General features: G+C 37.5%; 1 protein-coding gene across 5 annotated transcripts in view; it reads left to right on the top strand.

The window, feature by feature from the left end:
- RPS6KB1 (ribosomal protein S6 kinase B1) overlaps positions 1-19137 on the top strand; it is a 39713-nt gene that overhangs the window by 9403 nt on the left and 11173 nt on the right. For 3 of the 5 annotated variants that reach the window (XM_082860868.1, XM_082860867.1, XM_082860870.1), the window contains exons 4-12: positions 409-477; positions 10205-10352; positions 12423-12480; positions 13935-14035; positions 16418-16508; positions 16692-16782; positions 17288-17395; positions 17697-17759; positions 17951-18028. In XM_082860868.1, coding sequence (XP_082716994.1) covers positions 409-477; positions 10205-10352; positions 12423-12480; positions 13935-14035; positions 16418-16508; positions 16692-16782; positions 17288-17395; positions 17697-17759; positions 17951-18028 — 807 coding nt within the window. Of the gene's footprint in view, positions 1-408; positions 478-10204; positions 10353-12422; positions 12481-13115; positions 13345-13934; positions 14036-16417; positions 16509-16691; positions 16783-17287; positions 17396-17696; positions 17760-17950; positions 18029-19137 lie in introns of those variants that run through there. The other 2 variants (XM_082860869.1, XM_082860871.1) reach the window with 2 other exon arrangements.

Genomic DNA, 19137 nt, shown 5'->3' with positions numbered 1-19137 from the left:
AATAGGTAATTGCTGTCAACTATTATTAAATAGTTATATGTGAAGCATCCCTGAGAATTTATGAAATATTTTATAATTTCTTTGTGTCTGGGAAACCTGATTATAGCTTTTTCTATGAAAACTTGGATTTTTTAAGTAACACCGAGTGCTTGTTATAGGATGGTCATTGCCCAGCTTTGCCACCAGATGTCAGCAGACCAGACAGGAAAGTCCCATGTTGTGTAACACTTTTCACTACTAAATCTTTAATATAATCTCTTCGCTCATCATTTTTGCACACAGTCATTCATGGTACTAGTTTTTGTAAGAATACAGACTGCTATATCGTTTGTTTTTATAAGTAGGAATTAAGGGATTGTGACTAGCATAATTTAGCTTTTAATAACGCACACTTTAATTTTCATCTAGGTTTTTCAAGTACGAAAAGTAACAGGAGCAAATACCGGGAAAATATTTGCCATGAAGGTGCTTAAAAAGGTGATTTCTCCCCTCCTCCCCAACTATATTCTTAATTGCTATAAAATCCATATTTTGGTCTAAAATTCTCAGTCAAAAAATGTGTTTCTGACACAATTATAAGTCTTCTTGGAATGTGGGATACACTTCATTATTGTTATTCTTGTTTTATTCTGCTTGGTGAGGGTGGAGAGGAGAGCTGTTTCAGTTCTCCTCTGAGGTAACTCTTTTAGCCCTTTGTTCTGGTCTCTGTATTTCTAAGTAATAAGCAAGTTCTGCTATGACTTAATTCAGTAGTTTTAGAATTATGCATTGACTTCCTATTTTATTCTTTTTTACTCCTTTCTTCCTTTTTCCCATCCTCATCTTGCTTCATTTTCTTTCTATCTACTATTGTCTTCTCACACCTTCCATCAACTCTGTAAAACACCTTTCGGGCCATGGTTCTATGATCACACTTATTAGATAATTTACTAGTTCCATTTATTTTCCTAGAGACATCCTATAGGAACCTCTGTCCTCCTGTTCTCACCTGTACTGATAGTTATCTAGGCATAGCTATCATTACTGGACTTTCCCTGCACCACAATCCTGGGAATCCTCCTGACTCCTTCAGTGTTGGATCTTTGGTTCCTGGATTCCATATGTTCCTTTTTCTTAGTTTGTGTCTTGTTCCCTTGCTTTGGTGACCATTTACTGGTGGGTTCCTGAGGAACTGAATCAAGGTAAATTTTTGGGGAAATATTGCATATTTGAAAATTTTCTTATTATATTCTTATACTTGTTTGTATGGATGCAGTTTTGAAGTTGAAAATCATTTTCACACAGGATTTTGCTCCATTTTCGTCTAGCTTTCAGCATTTCTGTTCAGGAGTCCCTTGCCATCTGATTCCCAATCCTTAGATCTATTTTTCTTTAAGATATTTAACATTTTCTTTTTATTTTTAATGTTCTAAAATTTTGCAGTGATGTGTCTTGCTTTGATTCTTATTATTTATTTTTACTCTTTCAATCTTGAAAGTTTCAGTCTTGTAGCTCCAGGAAATTTTCTTTTATCTCTGATAATTTTCCTCCTATTGGTTTCTTTTCTTGGAATTGCATTTACTTGGATGTTGGACCTCCTAGACTGATCATCTATTTTTCTTACCTTTCCGTTTGTCCATTTCTTTATCTTTTTGTTAACTTTCTGAGAGTTTTCTAGAAATTTATTTTCTAATCATTTTACAGATTTTTTTTTTTGGCTGTGCCATGCAGCTTGTGGGATCTGAGTTCCCAGACCAGGGATCGAACGTGGGTCCCTGGCAATGCAAGCACGGAGTCTTAGCCACTGGACTGCCAGGGAATTCCCTTACTGATTTTTTTTTTTTTTAAGCTATCATATTTGTGGTTCCCCAAAGCTCTTTTTGTTTTTTCTTTTCATAGCAACCTATTTTGTGAGTACAGTATCTTCTTTTATTCCTCAGAGGGTTTTAATTATAAATTCTTTGAAATGTTCTTTTGTTCCATGCATGTGTCTCTTTTCTAAGTTCCTGTTTTCTTTGACTTTGATTTAGTGGTTTTTTGTCATGTCAGAGGCCTTCTTTAGATGGCTGGTGTCCTTTAAGAGTGGAACTCTGAAAAGCTGATCAAAAGTTACATGTGTGTCGGCTTCTCTGTAGCGCAGTCATGAGATTAGCTGGCAGTTGACTAAGAACTTCCACATATCAGTGTCTGAAGGTCTTTCTTCTGGTATGGATCAGTGGGTACTGAGAAAGATCTTCTATTCTCTTGCCTAGAAAAAGCATTTTGGAGCTGGATGACAGAGAGGAGATGGAGATCTCACCTTTCAACACCAGATTTTCACTGAAGTCACTTTTTTTGTTAGTTTTGTTTTTAATTTTATTGAAGTATAGTTGATTTACAATGTTATGTTAATTTCTGCTGTACAGCAGTGATTGTAGCACATATATATATTCTTTCTCATCCATTATTGTTTTCACAGGATATTTATTAGAGTTCCCTGTGCTATATACAGTAGGACCTTGTTGTTTATCCATCCTGTATATACTCGTTTGTATCTGCTAATCCCAAACTGCCAAATCATCCCTCCCGCACTGCCCCCCTTGGCAACCACAAGTCTGTTCTCTACGTCTGTGAGTCTTTTTCTGTTTCATAGATAAGTTTATTTGTGTCATATCTTAGATTCCACATACAAGTGATATCATATGGTGTTTGTCTTTGTCTGACTTACTTCGCTTAGTATGATAATATCTAGGTCATCCATGTTGCTGCAAATAGCATTATTTTATTCTTTTTTATGGCTGAGTAATGAAGTCACGTTTTTACTTTAGCACTGTACTCTGTGTCTGATCCTTCACTCTTTTTTTTTTTTTTCTGGACACTACATCACTCTAAGAGGTAGTTCCCTGGCTGGTTAGTGTGGGGATGGGAATCTTGTTGGTCTATCTGTTCCTTATAGAGATTTTCAGATAATCTCCCTGTTTTCAGTCCTCCACCTTCTGCCTTCTGCAGTCCCTAATGATTCCAGTTTTTTTCCTTTCTTTCCTTTTATTTTTGCTTCTAATTTTTGAACCCTGCTAGGGTTCTGTAGATGGATTCAACTTCTTTTGTTATGCCTCTTTGCAGGCATTTAGGTTTGATCATACACCAGTATACTAAGTCATGCACTATCGCTTTATCCTCATTCTGTCTTCACCTTTTGAGATGTGGAGTTACACGTGTTTCTTAGTTTTATTGAAGATGGATTATGTATGTTTGGTTTCTTGTTCTTTTTGTTTGGGATTGATTTCTGAAAAGAGCTCACTGTCTTAAAACAAATCTTAGTAGAAAACTATTATTAAAAGACAATCAAAATGACTTTTTAAAAAAATTATGGCATTTGTAATATTTTAGTCCTATCTTCTTCCTGATTTTTACTTAAGTGGTACAAATGACTTCCTAATTTAATTTAATTTTTTTTTTTGGGGGGCTGCGTTGGGTCTTTGTTGCTGCACGCAGGCTTTCTCTACTTGTGGCAAGCGAGGGCTACTCTTCGCTGCGGTCCACGGGCTTCTCGTTATGGTGGCTTCTGTTGTTGCGGAGCATGGGCTCTAGAGCACGTGGGCGTCAGTAGTTGTGGCATGCAGGGTCAGTAGTTGTGGCACACAGGCTCAGTAATTGTGGCTCACGGGCTGTAGAGCGCAGGCTCAGTACTTGTGGTGCACAGGCTTAGATGCTCTGCAGCATGTGGGATCTTCCCGGCCCAGGGATCGAACCCATGTCCCCTGCATTGGCAGGCGGATTCTTAACCACTGCGCCACCAGAGAAGTCCCGACTTCCTAATTTAAAAGCTGAGGAACAAATACTATGACCACAACATTATTGGTGATTGTCTTAAAGAAGCAATTTAGGTATTCTCAACTTCAGTTTCTATATCAGTAAGCTGGAATTAATCTGCTATCTGGCTTTTCCATTTGGAATAATTTGAGATTAATGATTTTTTATCTGTAAAATATGTTAAGTCTAAAATTAAAGACAGTATAATAATGCTTGTTCTAGAAATGTTGACAGGAGTACTGGTCAAGATTCTTAGAATAATCCATTCCTTTTGATATGTTGCTTATACATGCCTGATAATCACGGCTGAGCAAAAAATAGTCATAATTTTATCTTTTTTTAAAATTAGTTAATTAATTTTTGGCTGTGTTGGGTCTTCGTTGCTGCATGTGGGTTTCTCTAGTTGTGGCGAGCGGGGGCTGCTCTTCGTTGTGGTGCGTGGGCTTCTCATTGCCGTGATTTCTCTTGCTAGGGAGCACGGGCTCTAGGTGCGTGGGCTTCAGTAGTTGTGGCTCATGAGCTCAGTAGTTGTGGCTCTCGGGCTCTAGAGCGCAGGCTCAGTCATTGTGACGCACGGACTTAGTTGCTCCACCGCACGTGGGATCTTCCCGGACCGGGGCTTGAGCCCGTGTCCCCTGCATTGGCAGGTGGATTCTTAACCACTGCGCCACCAGGGAAGTCCCCATAATTATATCTTAAGTGAAGTATGTTTCTGGCACTGGTATCTTTAATGGAAAGAAGAGGGTGGTATCTTTAATGGAAAGAAGAGGGTGTTGGGTTTTTTTTTTTTTATACTGATGGTGAGTGGGCGTGGTATATTGGGAAATCCATACACCTAATTACTTCTAATTGTCAGGCTTCCTTTTTGTGCCCAGGCATCTAAAACCTAACTTGCTTGCCTCTCCTTTTGCTTAGTTACCATTCCTTCCCACTGTTGGTTTTTGCTTTCCCCAAGCCTGCCTAGGTTCTTTCCTTGAGCAAAGAGCACTGTCTCATTCTTTCCTTGCTGTTCCTGAAAACAAGCTTACAGCAGAAAATAATGAAAGTGAAAAGGTTGCTAGGGTTAGGTCCAAGGTTTTAATTTCTAAATTGCTAGGTAAGATGACTGTGTACTCCCATTGAGTTTCTTCTTTTGATTTTGCTATCCTTAAAGCAGAGTACTAACCCTCTTGACCTGAGTATGGGTAAGAATATACCTCTTTCTAGCCTTAAAGATGAAATCAGAATAAACCAGATGTCCCCTTGTCTTAAATGAGTTGCTTACATCTGGACAATCTGTCTGGATTTAGCACTTCTGGGATTGTTTACTCATTATGAGAATGGCCCCATTTGGGTACTTGTTCATGGTGGAAAGTTGAGGAAAAGACTATTTCCAACAACTATCTCTCTACCCTACCAGTTGCAACAAAAATGTACTCTGGAAGCAAAATACTATTGCCCATGGCATTAGTTCAGCTCACACTGTAAATTTTAGAACCTTTGGCCAAAGGCTTGTAACTCACAGATTGGTCATACTTCTTTCATTCCTTCTTTTATTGAACCAACTGAGACTCTCCAGTGTGCCAGGCATTTTGCTAGACATTAGGATTTAGCACTTGAGACAAATGTAGTCTCTGCCTCTCGCTCTGCTCACTGTGTAATTCAAGGGAAGAACTGATAAGCTTAGCCTTGCAATTTCTCCTCTACTCTGGTCAAAACCTTTTCTACTCTGAGGTTTAAGTCTATACTGCTTTCTTATCTTTTATCAGTCTTTTTTCCCCCACTCCCAAGTCTTATTGCCCTGGTGTCTTCCATGTCCTTGTACTAAATAAGTAATCAATTGCCTAGCCTTCTAATTTCTTGTTGATCCCAACTCGTCAGCATTCACCTCCATTCCACTTCACCAGCCCCCATAGCTGTGTCCTCCACCCCTGAAACACTGGACTATAATAGAGCAGTAACATTCTCACTTATTTATTCCCACAATGCCTGGTCTTTGGCCCTAAGCCCTTTTAGTGCTTTGATCTTTCTGTTTTTTCTTCAAGTTCTTAGCCCCGTTCTAATTTCAGTTTATTCCTAATCTAGCCTAATCAACATGATCTGCCACTTCAGTCACCTGCTATCCCATTGACCTTATGTTCAGGAAAGTTCTAATTTAATCAGTTTATTTGTTAATGCTCCTTTCCTGTATCTCAGTTACTGAACATCACTGGCAGAAATCACAGAAACTTTTAAATGGCGACTGGGACAAATTCATAGTCCCGAACTCATGTGGACACTTAGAACTTACCAAATGTCCCTAGACAACTCCTTCCATTCTCTACAACTATTAGAGCCTATACTATCAGTCCCACTATTCTTTTTTAGCAGACTGCCTCTCTTTCTATTTGAGGCTGTCAGATCTGATTCCCTTCAACTTCCTGTTCTAATCCTTGTCCCCAGTACCATATTGTCTACGTTTTCACCTGTCTTTACTTCCCTCTCTCCAGGCTTAGTGGGAGATGTGTTCCTCCTTCTTTCCAAGGCTAAACACTCTCTTCATGTTTTGGATCCCATCACTTTCTGCCTGTTCAGGGTCTTTGTCACTTCTGCCTCTTTTTTCCATCCTCTATCCTAACTTCTTTCTTTATATAAATATATTCATGTCTTTGCCATACTTAGAAAACAAATCCTTTCTTCACTCGAGGTCTATGGTAGCTTCCAGTCTCTGCCTTTCATAGCTGACTTTCTTGAGAAGTCATGTTTTATTATTTTTTTCACTCACTATATTTTGACTTCACAACTCTATTCTTTTGATGAAATGCTTGTCCCCTATATCACCAGTGATCTCCTAATTGCTGAATCCAGTGGTCTTCACTTAACTCATCCTTAATTTACCTCTCTGTTATATTGAAGCTATTGACCACAGCATTTTGAAACTCCGCTCCCTTGACTTCTATGATTCTTCTTTACTATTTCTTCATCTTCTCTTCTTGGCCTCTTCTCAGACTTTCTCAAAATTATTTATTTAAAAAATTTAAACCTTCTGAACAGTTAAAAAATAATGCATCTTTGAAATTTTTCAAACTTCCCAAAGAGTTACAAGAATAGTACAGTGATAACCAACTGTTAGGTTTGCCATATTTTCTTTGTCTGCCCCTCCCTCAGTTTCTCCTCTCTCAGTATGTATGTGTGTGTATATTCAAAGTTTTAATTTTTTTGGTATACAATTTGAAAGTTATTTGTAGACATGGCACTTCGCACTTAAATTCTTTAGTATGTATCTCTTAAGAATAAGGGCATTACATACATAACTACAGTGTAATTGTCACATTTGGGAAATTTAACATTGATATACTATACTGTTTTCTAATACATCGTCCATACTCAGACTTCCCCAGTTGTGTCAGTAATCTCCTTTATAGCTATTTTGTTTTGTTTTTAACATCCAGGATTTAATCAAGGATCACACATTGCATTGAGTAGTCCTGTGTCTTTAGTTTCCTTTACTGTAGAGTACTGTGTCTTTAGTTTCTTTTACTTTAGTTTCCTTTACTTTTTTGTCATTCATGACATTGACATTTTTTGAAGACTCTGGGCCAGTTGTTTTGCAGAGTATCCCTAATTTGGATATGGTTCATTGTTTCCTCATGAAAACACTTAAATTTTAAATTTAGGTTAAATGCTTTCTGCAGGAATATTTTACAGGAGCATTGTGTTCTCAGTGCATGGGCTCAGGAAGCACATAATGTTGGTCTGTCTCATTATTTGGTGAGACTGAGTTTGATCACTTTGTTAAGGTGGTGTCCACCAAACTTTCCATTCTACCGATACCTTTTTCCCTCTGTAATTAAAAAGTATCTATGGAATGAAAGTTAGAGATTGTGTTAATATTCTGTCCTAATAATCTTCTACACCCAATGGTTTTATTATCCATTTTCTCTTAGCCAAATCAAATAATACTCTGGTGATTATAAAATGGAGACTTTTCTATTTTTATCATTTTTTTCTATATTGTCATTCTTCTGTAAAGAAGAGCTTTTCATACTTGCTTTTTTAAATTTAATTTTAATTTTAATTTTAAATTTAATTTTTTTAACTAGTATCAGTGTGTTATCCATTTCTTTCATTATTCAAATTTTGGTCCGCAAATTTTCCCAGGTTTTGCTAGAGAGAGCTCCATTAAGATGGCTTCTGTGTCCTTTTAACATATCCCTGTTAGTTTTTGAGCAGTTCCTTACTTTCTGCATAATAGCGTGCTCCAGGTTTACCTTGCACTTTCCCTGACCCTGGCCTAGAACCGTCTTATTCTCCATGGAACCCTGTTTTTTTTTGCTAGAGAAACCAAGATCTGGGTGCCAAGCTATACTTTTTGCTACTGAAGTCTCACTGTTCCTGGCTCTTTCAGTACACAGAGCTAGGAAGTTTTGTTTTTGTTTTAAATCATGGCTACATATTGATATTCCTAATTTCAGTCCAATTCCGTAGGGTTCTTCTTTCCTCGGCCTACATCTGCATCTCTGTTTTTCCACAGTGAGAAAAGCCTGGTAACGACATCAGTACATTTACTCATTTGCTTAGTTGTACAATACGTGCATAATAGTTTGAGAATTATAATACCAATACTATGAGGAGCTATAAACCTACTAAGTGTGGTTTAAGATTTTTTGGCAATTTTTTTTATGCTTACATATATGTCACTAAGAATGTTCAATGTAAAGTTATTTAAATATCTTTTTTTTTCCTTTTGTGGTAAAATTATCAAAGTAATAGTCAATTAAATTTATGTATTTCTGTTGTATTCAATTTTATTTCCCTCCCCCATCCAGATTTAATTTTATTTTTGAAATGTATAAAACATTAACATGGTTCAGAATTTAATAATCACAATAATGATATTTGATTTAGGTAAGAAAAGAAATGAATGATAAAACCCTTCAGGTTTTACTCAGAGGTCCCATTCCCTTTCCTGCCTTTCCACTATCATTAGCTTTTTTTTTTTTTTAAAATAGGTTTCTTGTTGGGATGTTTTATGTTATTGTTATTTTTTTGGACACGCCACATGGCATGCGGGATCTTAGTTCCCCAACCAGGGATCAGACCTGGGCCCTTGTCAGTGATAGTGCCGAGTCCTAACCACTGGACCGCCAGGGAATTCCCTGTATCATTAGCTTTTGGCTTAATTTAGGTGTGCTCATTATTGCAGATATAAGCATGTACCTATTATATATATTCTTATTTCCACTGTTACACAAAAGGTAGCATACTGTGTTACTGCTGTGCCATATATGCTCTTTTGCACCTTGCTTTCAGAGATGTTCCTCATTCTTCTTACAGTTTTCTTACACAGGGTTTTCATGCAGTATCCTATGTGTGGGCATTTAGGTTGTTTCTAATGTTTCACTTTTACAAATAATATTGCAACTAATGGCCACGTATATACACTTTTTCATGTTACTAGAGGTGTACAAGAACTTAGAATTTAAGACTTAGCATGTCCAAAGCAATATATCATTTTCCCAAAACTTTTTTCTTTGTTTCCATTTCCTGTTATTGAATGACACCATTACTTACACAGAAACCATGGTATCATCATTTCTTCTCATATCTCCTTAGTCAGCGAGTGCTAATGATGCACTTTTACCCTTTTTTTCCCCACCTTCATTTTCTTAGTTACAGGTTTTACTTCTTGCTTAGTTTACTAGCCTTCTAACTGGTGTCATTTCTTCCCTAAAACGTCACACTGCTACTAGAACTGTCTTTCTTAAAGCCAAAGGTTATTCATTTACCTTACCTCAGCATTTCTCCTCTGCCTCTAAAATAAGATTCAGATGCCTTTGCCTAGATGCCCAGGCCTTCCATTTCCTATATGTCCAGCCTAATACATGTCCTAACCACTTCTAACCATACTGAACTACTTTTAGATCCTCAAGACGTGTCCCGTCCTGTCAAGCCTCTTTTGCACTGGGAATGCCTTTTTTTTTTTTTTAATACCCTCTACATTTCATCTTAATAACTTTTTATGATACAGCTTAGGTATCTCCGCCTCCAGGAAGACTTCTTGCCAGGTCAGATGTAGTTCCCATGGCACCTTGTGCTTAGCTCCATTGACTCATCTCTCTTCCCTGGGACTTTGGGCTCCTGTGGGCTAGAGACTCCTTCTGTTGGTTCTGCTTTCTTGTTAAGAGCATATAAAATAGTAGACATTCAACAGTTAGTGAATATATGAATAAATTTGATCTATTTACATTAAAACAGATTATTTAGGTTTTCATTTACATGTTTACTACAAAAAATCCAAACAGTGCAGATGTATATAAGAAGTGAATGTCTTCCATTACCCCATCTCAGTCTCCAGTGGGAACTATGATTAATAGTTTAATGTTGGCAAGAAAAGCACAAAATAGATTTTCCAGTTACTATAGGATAAAAATGTCTACTACTTTGTTCTTATAGATCATCTCTTTTCCTTTAGGCAATGATAGTAAGAAATGCTAAAGATACAGCTCATACAAAAGCAGAACGGAATATTCTGGAGGAAGTAAAGCATCCCTTCATTGTGGATTTAATTTATGCCTTTCAGACTGGTGGAAAACTCTACCTCATCCTTGAGTATCTCAGCGGTCAGTACACAGCTTGGTGTAATTATTTGCATTAGCTCCAGAAACTTGGTCAAAACATTATTTTCCAATAGAAAAATGCTTTTTCCCAATGTGACCAAATAGTTCCTAAAATTGACAAATACATTGACATAAGGAATTCAGATGTGACGAAGTGTTTCTTTTTGCAGACAAATGTGAAGGAAACTTTAAAGGTTAAGTCTTTTTCCCCATCTGTAATATTTTATCTTAATCCCATTGTAATCAATTAAAAGAGCAAACAGCTAATTGATAGCCATCAAATTGACTACACTTGGGTAAGATAATATAATTCAAATAAACCACTGATTTATTTTTTTGTAAACTGACATGGAAAACTTAGAGTGTTGTTTAAGGTAATGAGTATTTTTGGTATTGCATCTTTAAACAGAAGAGTTTTTTGTTTAATGTAGTCTTATTGATAGATTTTGCACTTTACATTAGAAATCACCCACCTTTTCCAGGGCTTACCCCCTCCTAGGAATTTGTGGTACCCCATAGCATTTCAAGATCACAGGTATCTATTTCCAGCAAACACACTTGAGTTTTCTGAAAAACAGATTTCACAAGAGCCTGTAACCTGGAACAGAAAGTTGCAGAATTTAGTCACTTTTTTGTGACGGTTGTTTTTTTCTTGTACCTTTATTTTAACATAGTTTCAGATTTCCGCAAAAAAGTTCTAAGAACAGGACAAAGAATTCCCAAGTACTCTTCACCTAGATTCCCCAAGTGTTATCATTTTACCACATTGTTTTGTTTCATCATTCTCTTACTCTCCCTCTCTGTATATGTACGTGTGTGTATATAGATGGGTATATACACACACATATGTGTATATATGTTCATAATTTTTTTCCTGAACTCTTTAAGGGAGTGTCACAGACATGATTTCCCTTTACCCCTAAATACTTCAATGTATATTTTTCTGAAATTAAAGACAGTATCTTACATAACTGTACTAAAATTATCAAAATAGGAAATTAACATTAATACAATAATCTCTCTCAGTTTCCTTTAATCTGGAACAGTTCCTCAGTCTTTCTTTGTCTTTCATGACCTTGACATTTTTGAAAAGTACAGTTTAGTTACTTTGTAGAATGTATCAGTTTGGGCTTATATGGTGTTTCCTCAGGATTAGATTCAGGTTATGCATTTTGGGGAGGACCATCGAAGTGACATTGTATCCTTCTCTGTGTATCAGAGCAAGAGGTACATGATATTTGTATCTTTGTTCCATTACTGTTGACGTTAACTTTGATCATATGTATAAGGTGATGTCTGCCAGTTTTTTTTTTTCTGGTGAAATTTTCCTTTTGTAATTAGTAAGTATCTTGAGGAGATACTTTGAAATTATTTAAATATCTCATCTTTCATCGAACTTTCACATACAGTTTTAGCATCCATTCTTGCCTGAAACAATTAACTATGATGATTGCCAAGTGATTTTTCTTACTCCATCATGGCTTCTTCATTTATTATTTGGCATTCTGCTGTAACGAAGAGCTTTCCATTTATCTATTCACTGATTTACATCATTGTGGACTCATGGATTCTAAGATTTTTCAGTAGGATATCACACTTTGTTATCATTGTTTATTTTGATATTCAAACAGTACCATACTATTTACAAGGACATTGCCAAATTCATGCAGTTTAAGAGTTGTAAAAATGTGGAATATGGGCATTCACTAATTTGCAAGGATGGTTTAATTACATACTAACATTTTTCTAAATGCTGGTAAAATGTTAGAGAAGCTTTAATCAAGATTTTTTTTTTAACCGCAGGCCTGGAATCTGTAAATATTTTGAAGTTTATAGATGTAAAACCTAGAATTCCAAAACTTGTATATTTCACATAAGAATAAGAACACTGCTAAAAATGGAATACTGAGGACTTAGTTTTAAACCTGTAATGTTTAGGATCTGTTTTTTATTTTTAAAGGGTTGATGTCTTTTAATTATGGCTAAAAGGAAAGCACAAACCCTCTCATTAGAATGGATTGTTGGGAAAAAAAAGATTGCTTTGTTTCTAATGTCTTTTTCTTTTCTTTACAGGAGGAGAATTATTTATGCAGTTAGAAAGAGAAGGAATATTTATGGAAGACACAGCCTGGTAAGTGAAATTTTTGTGGTTGTATGGATTCAGGTAATAATTCATATAATTAAAAGCAAAGTCCTGTTCCCACTGTGGGCAGCCAGATGATTCAGTAAATTGTTCTGGAGCCAGTTGGTCACTCAGGACTCTAAGAGGGAGAAGCAGCTTTGGGACTTGGCAGCCATTGGAGGTCACATCATTCCTTTGCCTCCAGGCTTCGGGTGGAACGTTCTTCACACCAGTTCCTAACAGAACCATTCTCACTGGGGCTTTCTTTCCTTGAATTGGTAAGCTGCCTGCCTTGGCTCTGGGTGAATGTGGTTTTCCAGTAAAACTTTATGTGTGGAGCAATGGGAAGTATCAGAAATCATCTCCTCTTTTTTTGTAGACTTTCCAGTTCCCAAGGTGCAGTCTTAGGGAGGTGATAAGCCTGCACATATCATCTGTGGATTGATTCAATGGCCAGGATGGGATCTACCCTCATATTTCTTAAGATGGCATCTGCTTCAAATTAAAAATATACACACCCTTTTGTGAGATGACAGTATTGGGTAACAATAAATCAGTTTATCCTACACATTAATTGAATAGAAAACACTTAAATGTTTTTTTCTACCTTAATTACCAAACTGCATTCCATTGTTTAATTTCAGGCCTTTTCTAACACAGAAGCTGCATTTAAGAGCCTTAGGGATGAAGTGCCCTTTTTGGAGGAGGCTCTCTGAGCCATGTTGGAGGCTGTGTTTGTGGTCCTGCTGGCTGTGAAACTGCCTCAGTCCTCTAGGACACACCCTCTCCATCCTGGAGTAATCTGCAGGATTGCAACATTGTTATGCAGCCAGTATTGCAGTGCCTTGTGCTTTTCGAATCCAGACAGGGTTGACTCAGCCCTTTATTCTTTTGAGGTAGATAAATTTGAGTGTCACACAGTTTATAGTTGTGGGCTGGCTGGCAAGAGGGAGGGCAGATACTGTGGGCATGAGCTGTATATAAATATGCAGCTGTATTAAGTAAGGGATGCGTGGGCTTCTAAGGGTCAGGTTATAAGGTATTTTTGAAACTAAGACTTGATCTCTCAGAATAACAAAGTTCCTATTTCCTATGGGATTTAAAAATTGGGGGTGGGTGGGAGAAATTTGCTTTGATCTGAATGACTATTGGCCTAGTTCCTACATAGACAGAACAAAACACGACCACTGACAGTTTGGCATATTCTGGACTTCTTTGCAATTTTAGCAATATGTTCTAATGATGAAATAAAACATTTTATAGTTTCACTAAACGAGTGAAACGTAAATGTCTCCATGCCTTTTGGCAGCATCCTATGCCATCTCTTTTCCCCATACCCACCCCCACTCCCACTAATTTGGTCTTTGGTGCATGTCTATTTCTTTCAAGGAATTTTGCTCCATACATAAACTGCTTTGAGTAGATTACTCTTTTTAATTTTATTAAATCACTTTTGTTTCCAGCTTTTACTTGGCAGAAATCTCCATGGCTTTGGGGCATTTACATCAAAAGGGGATCATCTACAGAGACCTGAAGCCGGAGAATATCATGCTTAATCACCAAGGTGGAGATATACTGTAAACAATTCTATAGTAAATAATCATCTTAAAATCTTCCCACACAGGTCATGGTCATTTTCAGAGCCCCATATTTATGCGTCAGTTATTATACATTGCTCCCTCAGAACTTATAGCATCATGATACTTGTACTTATGATTGATGAGATTAAAGAGAATTGAGGATAACTGGCCACAACTACCTTTTCTAGTTTAATCCTTACTCTTTATAGCTTGTCATTCTTTTGTAATCCTTACATAAAGTGTGGTGAGCCAGAAGCCAGTCCAAATACTAATTTTGGTTGGTTCCTTAAATTGGAAAGTGAATCTTAACTTTATAAATTGAGTTTTCTTTACTGATGAAATGCATAAGTATTAGAAGCAATATTTTTATGGTAAATTTTATTAATGTGATAAAAAAGGAAAGGATTAGAATTGGACCAAAATATTTGATATAACTTTGGAGGTAAAATATTTAGTAGGCATCAGTTTATTCTTGCTGTCTGCAACAACAACAGACATAAAAATCAGACAGACTAATATTCTGTGCAGCTATAGCTACAGCAAAGTGAGCCTTGATCATTACTGCATGCTGCTACAGACAGTTCAACTTATGTGAGAGTAATCTGGGCTGGCTAGACTTGGCAATTCACTCACATCCCAAAGGAGCAACCAACCAACTCGGGTATCTGGGGGCTGGTGGCAGCTGCTGATCCTTAGATGTCTATCGAATGATGCAAGAGGTAGTTAATGGTTTTAAATTCTTGTACAGAAAATGGTTTATGTACAACTGATGCCAGAATAAATGTTTCAGATAGTGGGGGGTTTCTTGCTTTCCTTTCTTTTCCCCTTTTTTTTTTTTTGGAGAAATGTACTTAACCACATACATTACAGGTATCTATGTATCTCTCTCTCCCAGTTCTGCCCCCACTGCCACAAATTTAGATTCTGATTGTGAATTCTAAGGCAAGGGATAGAATTGGGAAGTGACTAGTTAATTTCTTTGATGCATAACCTGAGTGTATCAGGTGGCTCTGTGAAAATAAAGGTCATATTTCTTCTTCTGTGTCAGAGTAAAATACATACCTACATTTGAGTTAATAGTCCATTGCCTTTTCTTTTCTCGAAATAAACTTGGAACAGTAGGGTCCCTGGGGTTGCTGAACCACTGGATAGCTAATGACAGTTCATTAAAGCTAAACATGAACTGAGATGTTCTTTGTGTAAGGTGATGAGTTTTTTTGTTTTGTTTTGTTTTTTCTTTTTTTTTTTCTTTTTTTACGCGGGCCTCTCACTGTTGTGGCCTCTTGCGTTGCGGAGCACAAGCTCCGGACGCGCAGGCTCAGCGGCCATGGCTCACAGGCCCAGCCGCTCCGCGGCATGTGGGATCTTCCCAGACTGTGACACGAACCCGTGTCTCCTGCATCGGCAGGCGGACTCTAAACCACTGCGCCACCAGGGAAGCCCCAAGGTGATGAGTTTTTCATTTTCTGGATCAAAGATGATGGTTCCATGCCATACAGCAATTTCATTTCTTTTTCCAAACTGCATTGGCAGAATAAGCTAACCTGTTATAGTGACTAAGTCTGTTTTAAGAACTGTCAGGTCACAGTTCATGGTGATAAAAACTATATGTTTGAAGTACAGTGTCACACCTTTGTTTAACACGCAGAAGATCTTTTTTATGGTCTGTGTACGTAATCCAGACTTCATCAAGTTTTCCCAGGACTTACTTGCTCAGGATGGTAAAGGATTCTTGGTATAGTTAAAGCTAGAGCCTTAGACAAGCTGTTTTTCACCTTTTTCTCATCTTTCTTTTACCTTTACTAGATAGATTATATCATTGGCAAAGATAATTTTTTTTAGTTTGGCTGCTTTGGGTGTTCGTTGCTGCGCACGGTCTTTCTCTAGTTGCAGCAAGCGGGGGCTACCCTTCGTTGCGGTGCGCGGGCTTCTCATTGCGGTGGCTTCTATTGTTGCGGAGCATGGGCTCTAGGCACATGGGCTTCAGTAGTTGTGGCATGCAGGCTCAGTAGTTGTGGCTCGTGGGCTCTAGAGCACAGGCTCAGTAGTTGTGGTGCACGGGCTTAGTTGCTCCGCAGCATGTGGGATCTTCCCGGACCAGGGCTTGAACCCATGTCTCCTGCATTGGCAGGCGGATTCTTAACTACTGGCCACCAGGGAAGTCCCGGCAAAGATAATTTTGCCCTACCCTTAAAGGGTTATTTAGCATCCCATTTATGGATGGAACCTTGCTAGTTCTTGATGTCTCAAAAAATAAATTTAAGGCAGAAAAAGTAAAATGGAAGGATAGGTTATTGTCTTGTATGATACATTCAAATATTGCACATAGAATTCTCAGAATAACCATCTATAATCTTCCATTGTAGGTCATGTGAAACTAACAGATTTTGGACTATGCAAAGAATCTATTCATGATGGAACAGTCACACACACATTTTGTGGAACAATAGAATACATGTGAGCTGCATGTTCCAAGAAATATTACTGGTTTGGGGATAATAGCTAACTTTTACCTGGTTTAAATAATAGTGTGCTAAATTTTCTGTAGCAACACTTGGTTCTGTATATTGTTTTAAAAATTTTAATTCAGATGATAGGCAAATAGTGAATGTTTTAGGCATATTATTTTTCTCCTTGTAGGGCCCCTGAAATCTTGATGAGAAGTGGCCACAATCGTGCTGTGGATTGGTGGAGTCTGGGAGCATTAATGTATGACATGCTGACTGGAGCAGTAGGTGCACAGTTAAAAGTTGCATGTGTTATAGTCTGTGCTGAGTAGTTATTAAGTCATTACAGCAAGAGATCTTTCCTGTGCTTTTTGAAAATGTTACCAATTAAGTTATTTTAAAAAATCTAACACTACTGATGCTTCATTAGTAGTATTATGGGCCTCTGTACTTTTATAAATATTTTCATTTAGATGATCTATGTCATGGCCTGTGGTCCTGTGAAACAGAGGTAAAACAGATACTGCCCTTATTTTAGAAATGGAGAAAGTGAAGCATAAAATCACCCATTATCACACCAAGTTAATGGTGGCAACCCAGTTGCTTCCAGGACGTTGCTATTTTCTCTGTGCCATTGCTCAAAAACTACAGGTCTTTAGCAGGCATCCCATATCACAACATACATTTCTGATCTCTATGCGTAACTGACTAATTCAGGAAATGAATAATTCTGTTATTTAAAATTTGATTTTTTCTATGCTGATTTTTCTCACTCTCTTCTACTCTTAGCCCCCGTTCACTGGGGAGAATAGAAAGAAAACAATTGACAAAATCCTCAAATGTAAACTCAATTTGCCTCCCTACCTCACACAAGAAGCCAGAGATCTGCTTAAAAAGGTAGGGTTCTAAAATAGGCACTCAAACCATAAGCTTCAACTACTAGGATTTAAATAGATAGAACTGAATATACATTTTGACTACAGAATCATACACAGGTGTTGACAAAAAAGCCTACAGTTTTTGCAGGCAAAGGACAAATTTGTTTGTTTAAAGATTTTCTTTTTACTCCCAAACGATATTTAGAAGTAATTAATAAATCATACATTTGCAAGGCAAAATAGACATGCAAATTCTATAAAGAAAAATAATCAATTTGACTAGGTAAGGTTCATCAGTGTGTTTCTTTTCCTCCCTAAAGCTGCTGAAAAGAAATGCTGCTTCTCGTCTTGGAGCTGGTCCTGGGGACGCTGGAGAAGTTCAAGTAGGGATTGGCATGTTTGGTGGTTTGTGGGGAAGATAATGCTATTTTATGTATTTGTGAAGGTTATATGTAGTTGCTTATAAGTATAGCTTATTTTGTGATTGGTAACTTCAAATGGGCTGATTAGTCAGTCCAGTGAAGTCTGTTCCCCTTAACCTTTCTTCCTGCTCTTTTGTTTTGTTCTTCCCCAGGCTCATCCGTTCTTCAGACATATTAACTGGGAAGAACTGCTGGCTCGGAAGGTAGAGCCCCCCTTTAAACCTCTGTTGGTATGTATTCATGAAAGCATATAATCTGAGGGACCTGGTACTTTTTTACAATAAGAAAATATCAGACCATTCAGAAACATTCTATATTTATTAATAGTTCAAAAACTTTGGTCTATCCTCTCTTCAGCATCTTTATTCTGTGCAGTTTTTTTTTTTAATTAATTTATTCGGTTGCACCGGGTCTTAGTTGCAGGAGGTGGGCTCCTTAGTTGCGGCAGGCATCTCCTTAGTTGTGGCATGTGAACTCTTAGTGGGGGCATGCATGTGGGATCTAGTTCCCTGACCAGGGATCAAACCCAGGTCCCCTGCATTGGGAGTGCAGAGTCCTACCCACTGCGCCACCAGGGAAGTCCCTCTGTGCAGTCTTTTCAGGAACTACTGCCAGCAGCAATTGATGGCTATATTAACTAGTTTAAAGTTGGTTGCCTAAGATGATTAAATATCTCAAGTACTTAGGACTTTTGTGTTTATTTGCTTTGTTTTGTTTTGCTTAACCCAACCCTATTTTGAATTTGCTTTTCTATAACAAAGTATCACAAACTAGGTGGCTTAAATAGAAATTTATTATGTCACAGTTCTAGAGGCTAGAAGTTCGGGATCAAGGTGTTGGCAGGATTGGTTACTTCTGAAGGCTGTGAGAGACTGTTTCATGCCTTTCCCCTAGCTTTTGGTGGTTTGCTGGCAATCTTTGGCATTCCTTGGCTTGTAGGAACATCATCCTATCTCTGCCTTCATGTTCATGTGGCATTCTCCTTGTGTGTAGATCTGTGTCCACATTTTCCCTTTTTTGTAAGGACACCAGTCATATTGGGTTAGGATCCCTCCGTACTCCAGTATGACCTTATCTTAACTAATTACATCTGTAATGGCCTTCATTCCAAATAAGGTCACATTCTGAGGTACTGGGGGTTAGAACTTCATTATATGACTGTTGGAGGGACATACTTCAAACCATAACAATATGCTTATGAGTAAATGAGTTAGCGTATTAGTTCTTGTCTTTTTCCCATCTCAAAATTTGAGAAAAGATAGTTTCTTTTTCTATTTCTTGAGATGATGGTGGAGGAGAAGGAATAGGATAATGATGATGATTATTTGGTCCTGGAGCA

This window comes from Leucopleurus acutus, assembly GCF_964270905.1.
Source record: "Leucopleurus acutus genome assembly, chromosome: 19".
Lineage (NCBI taxonomy): Eukaryota > Metazoa > Chordata > Mammalia > Artiodactyla > Delphinidae > Leucopleurus > Leucopleurus acutus.
This window is presented reverse-complemented; position numbering and strand designations above follow the sequence as displayed.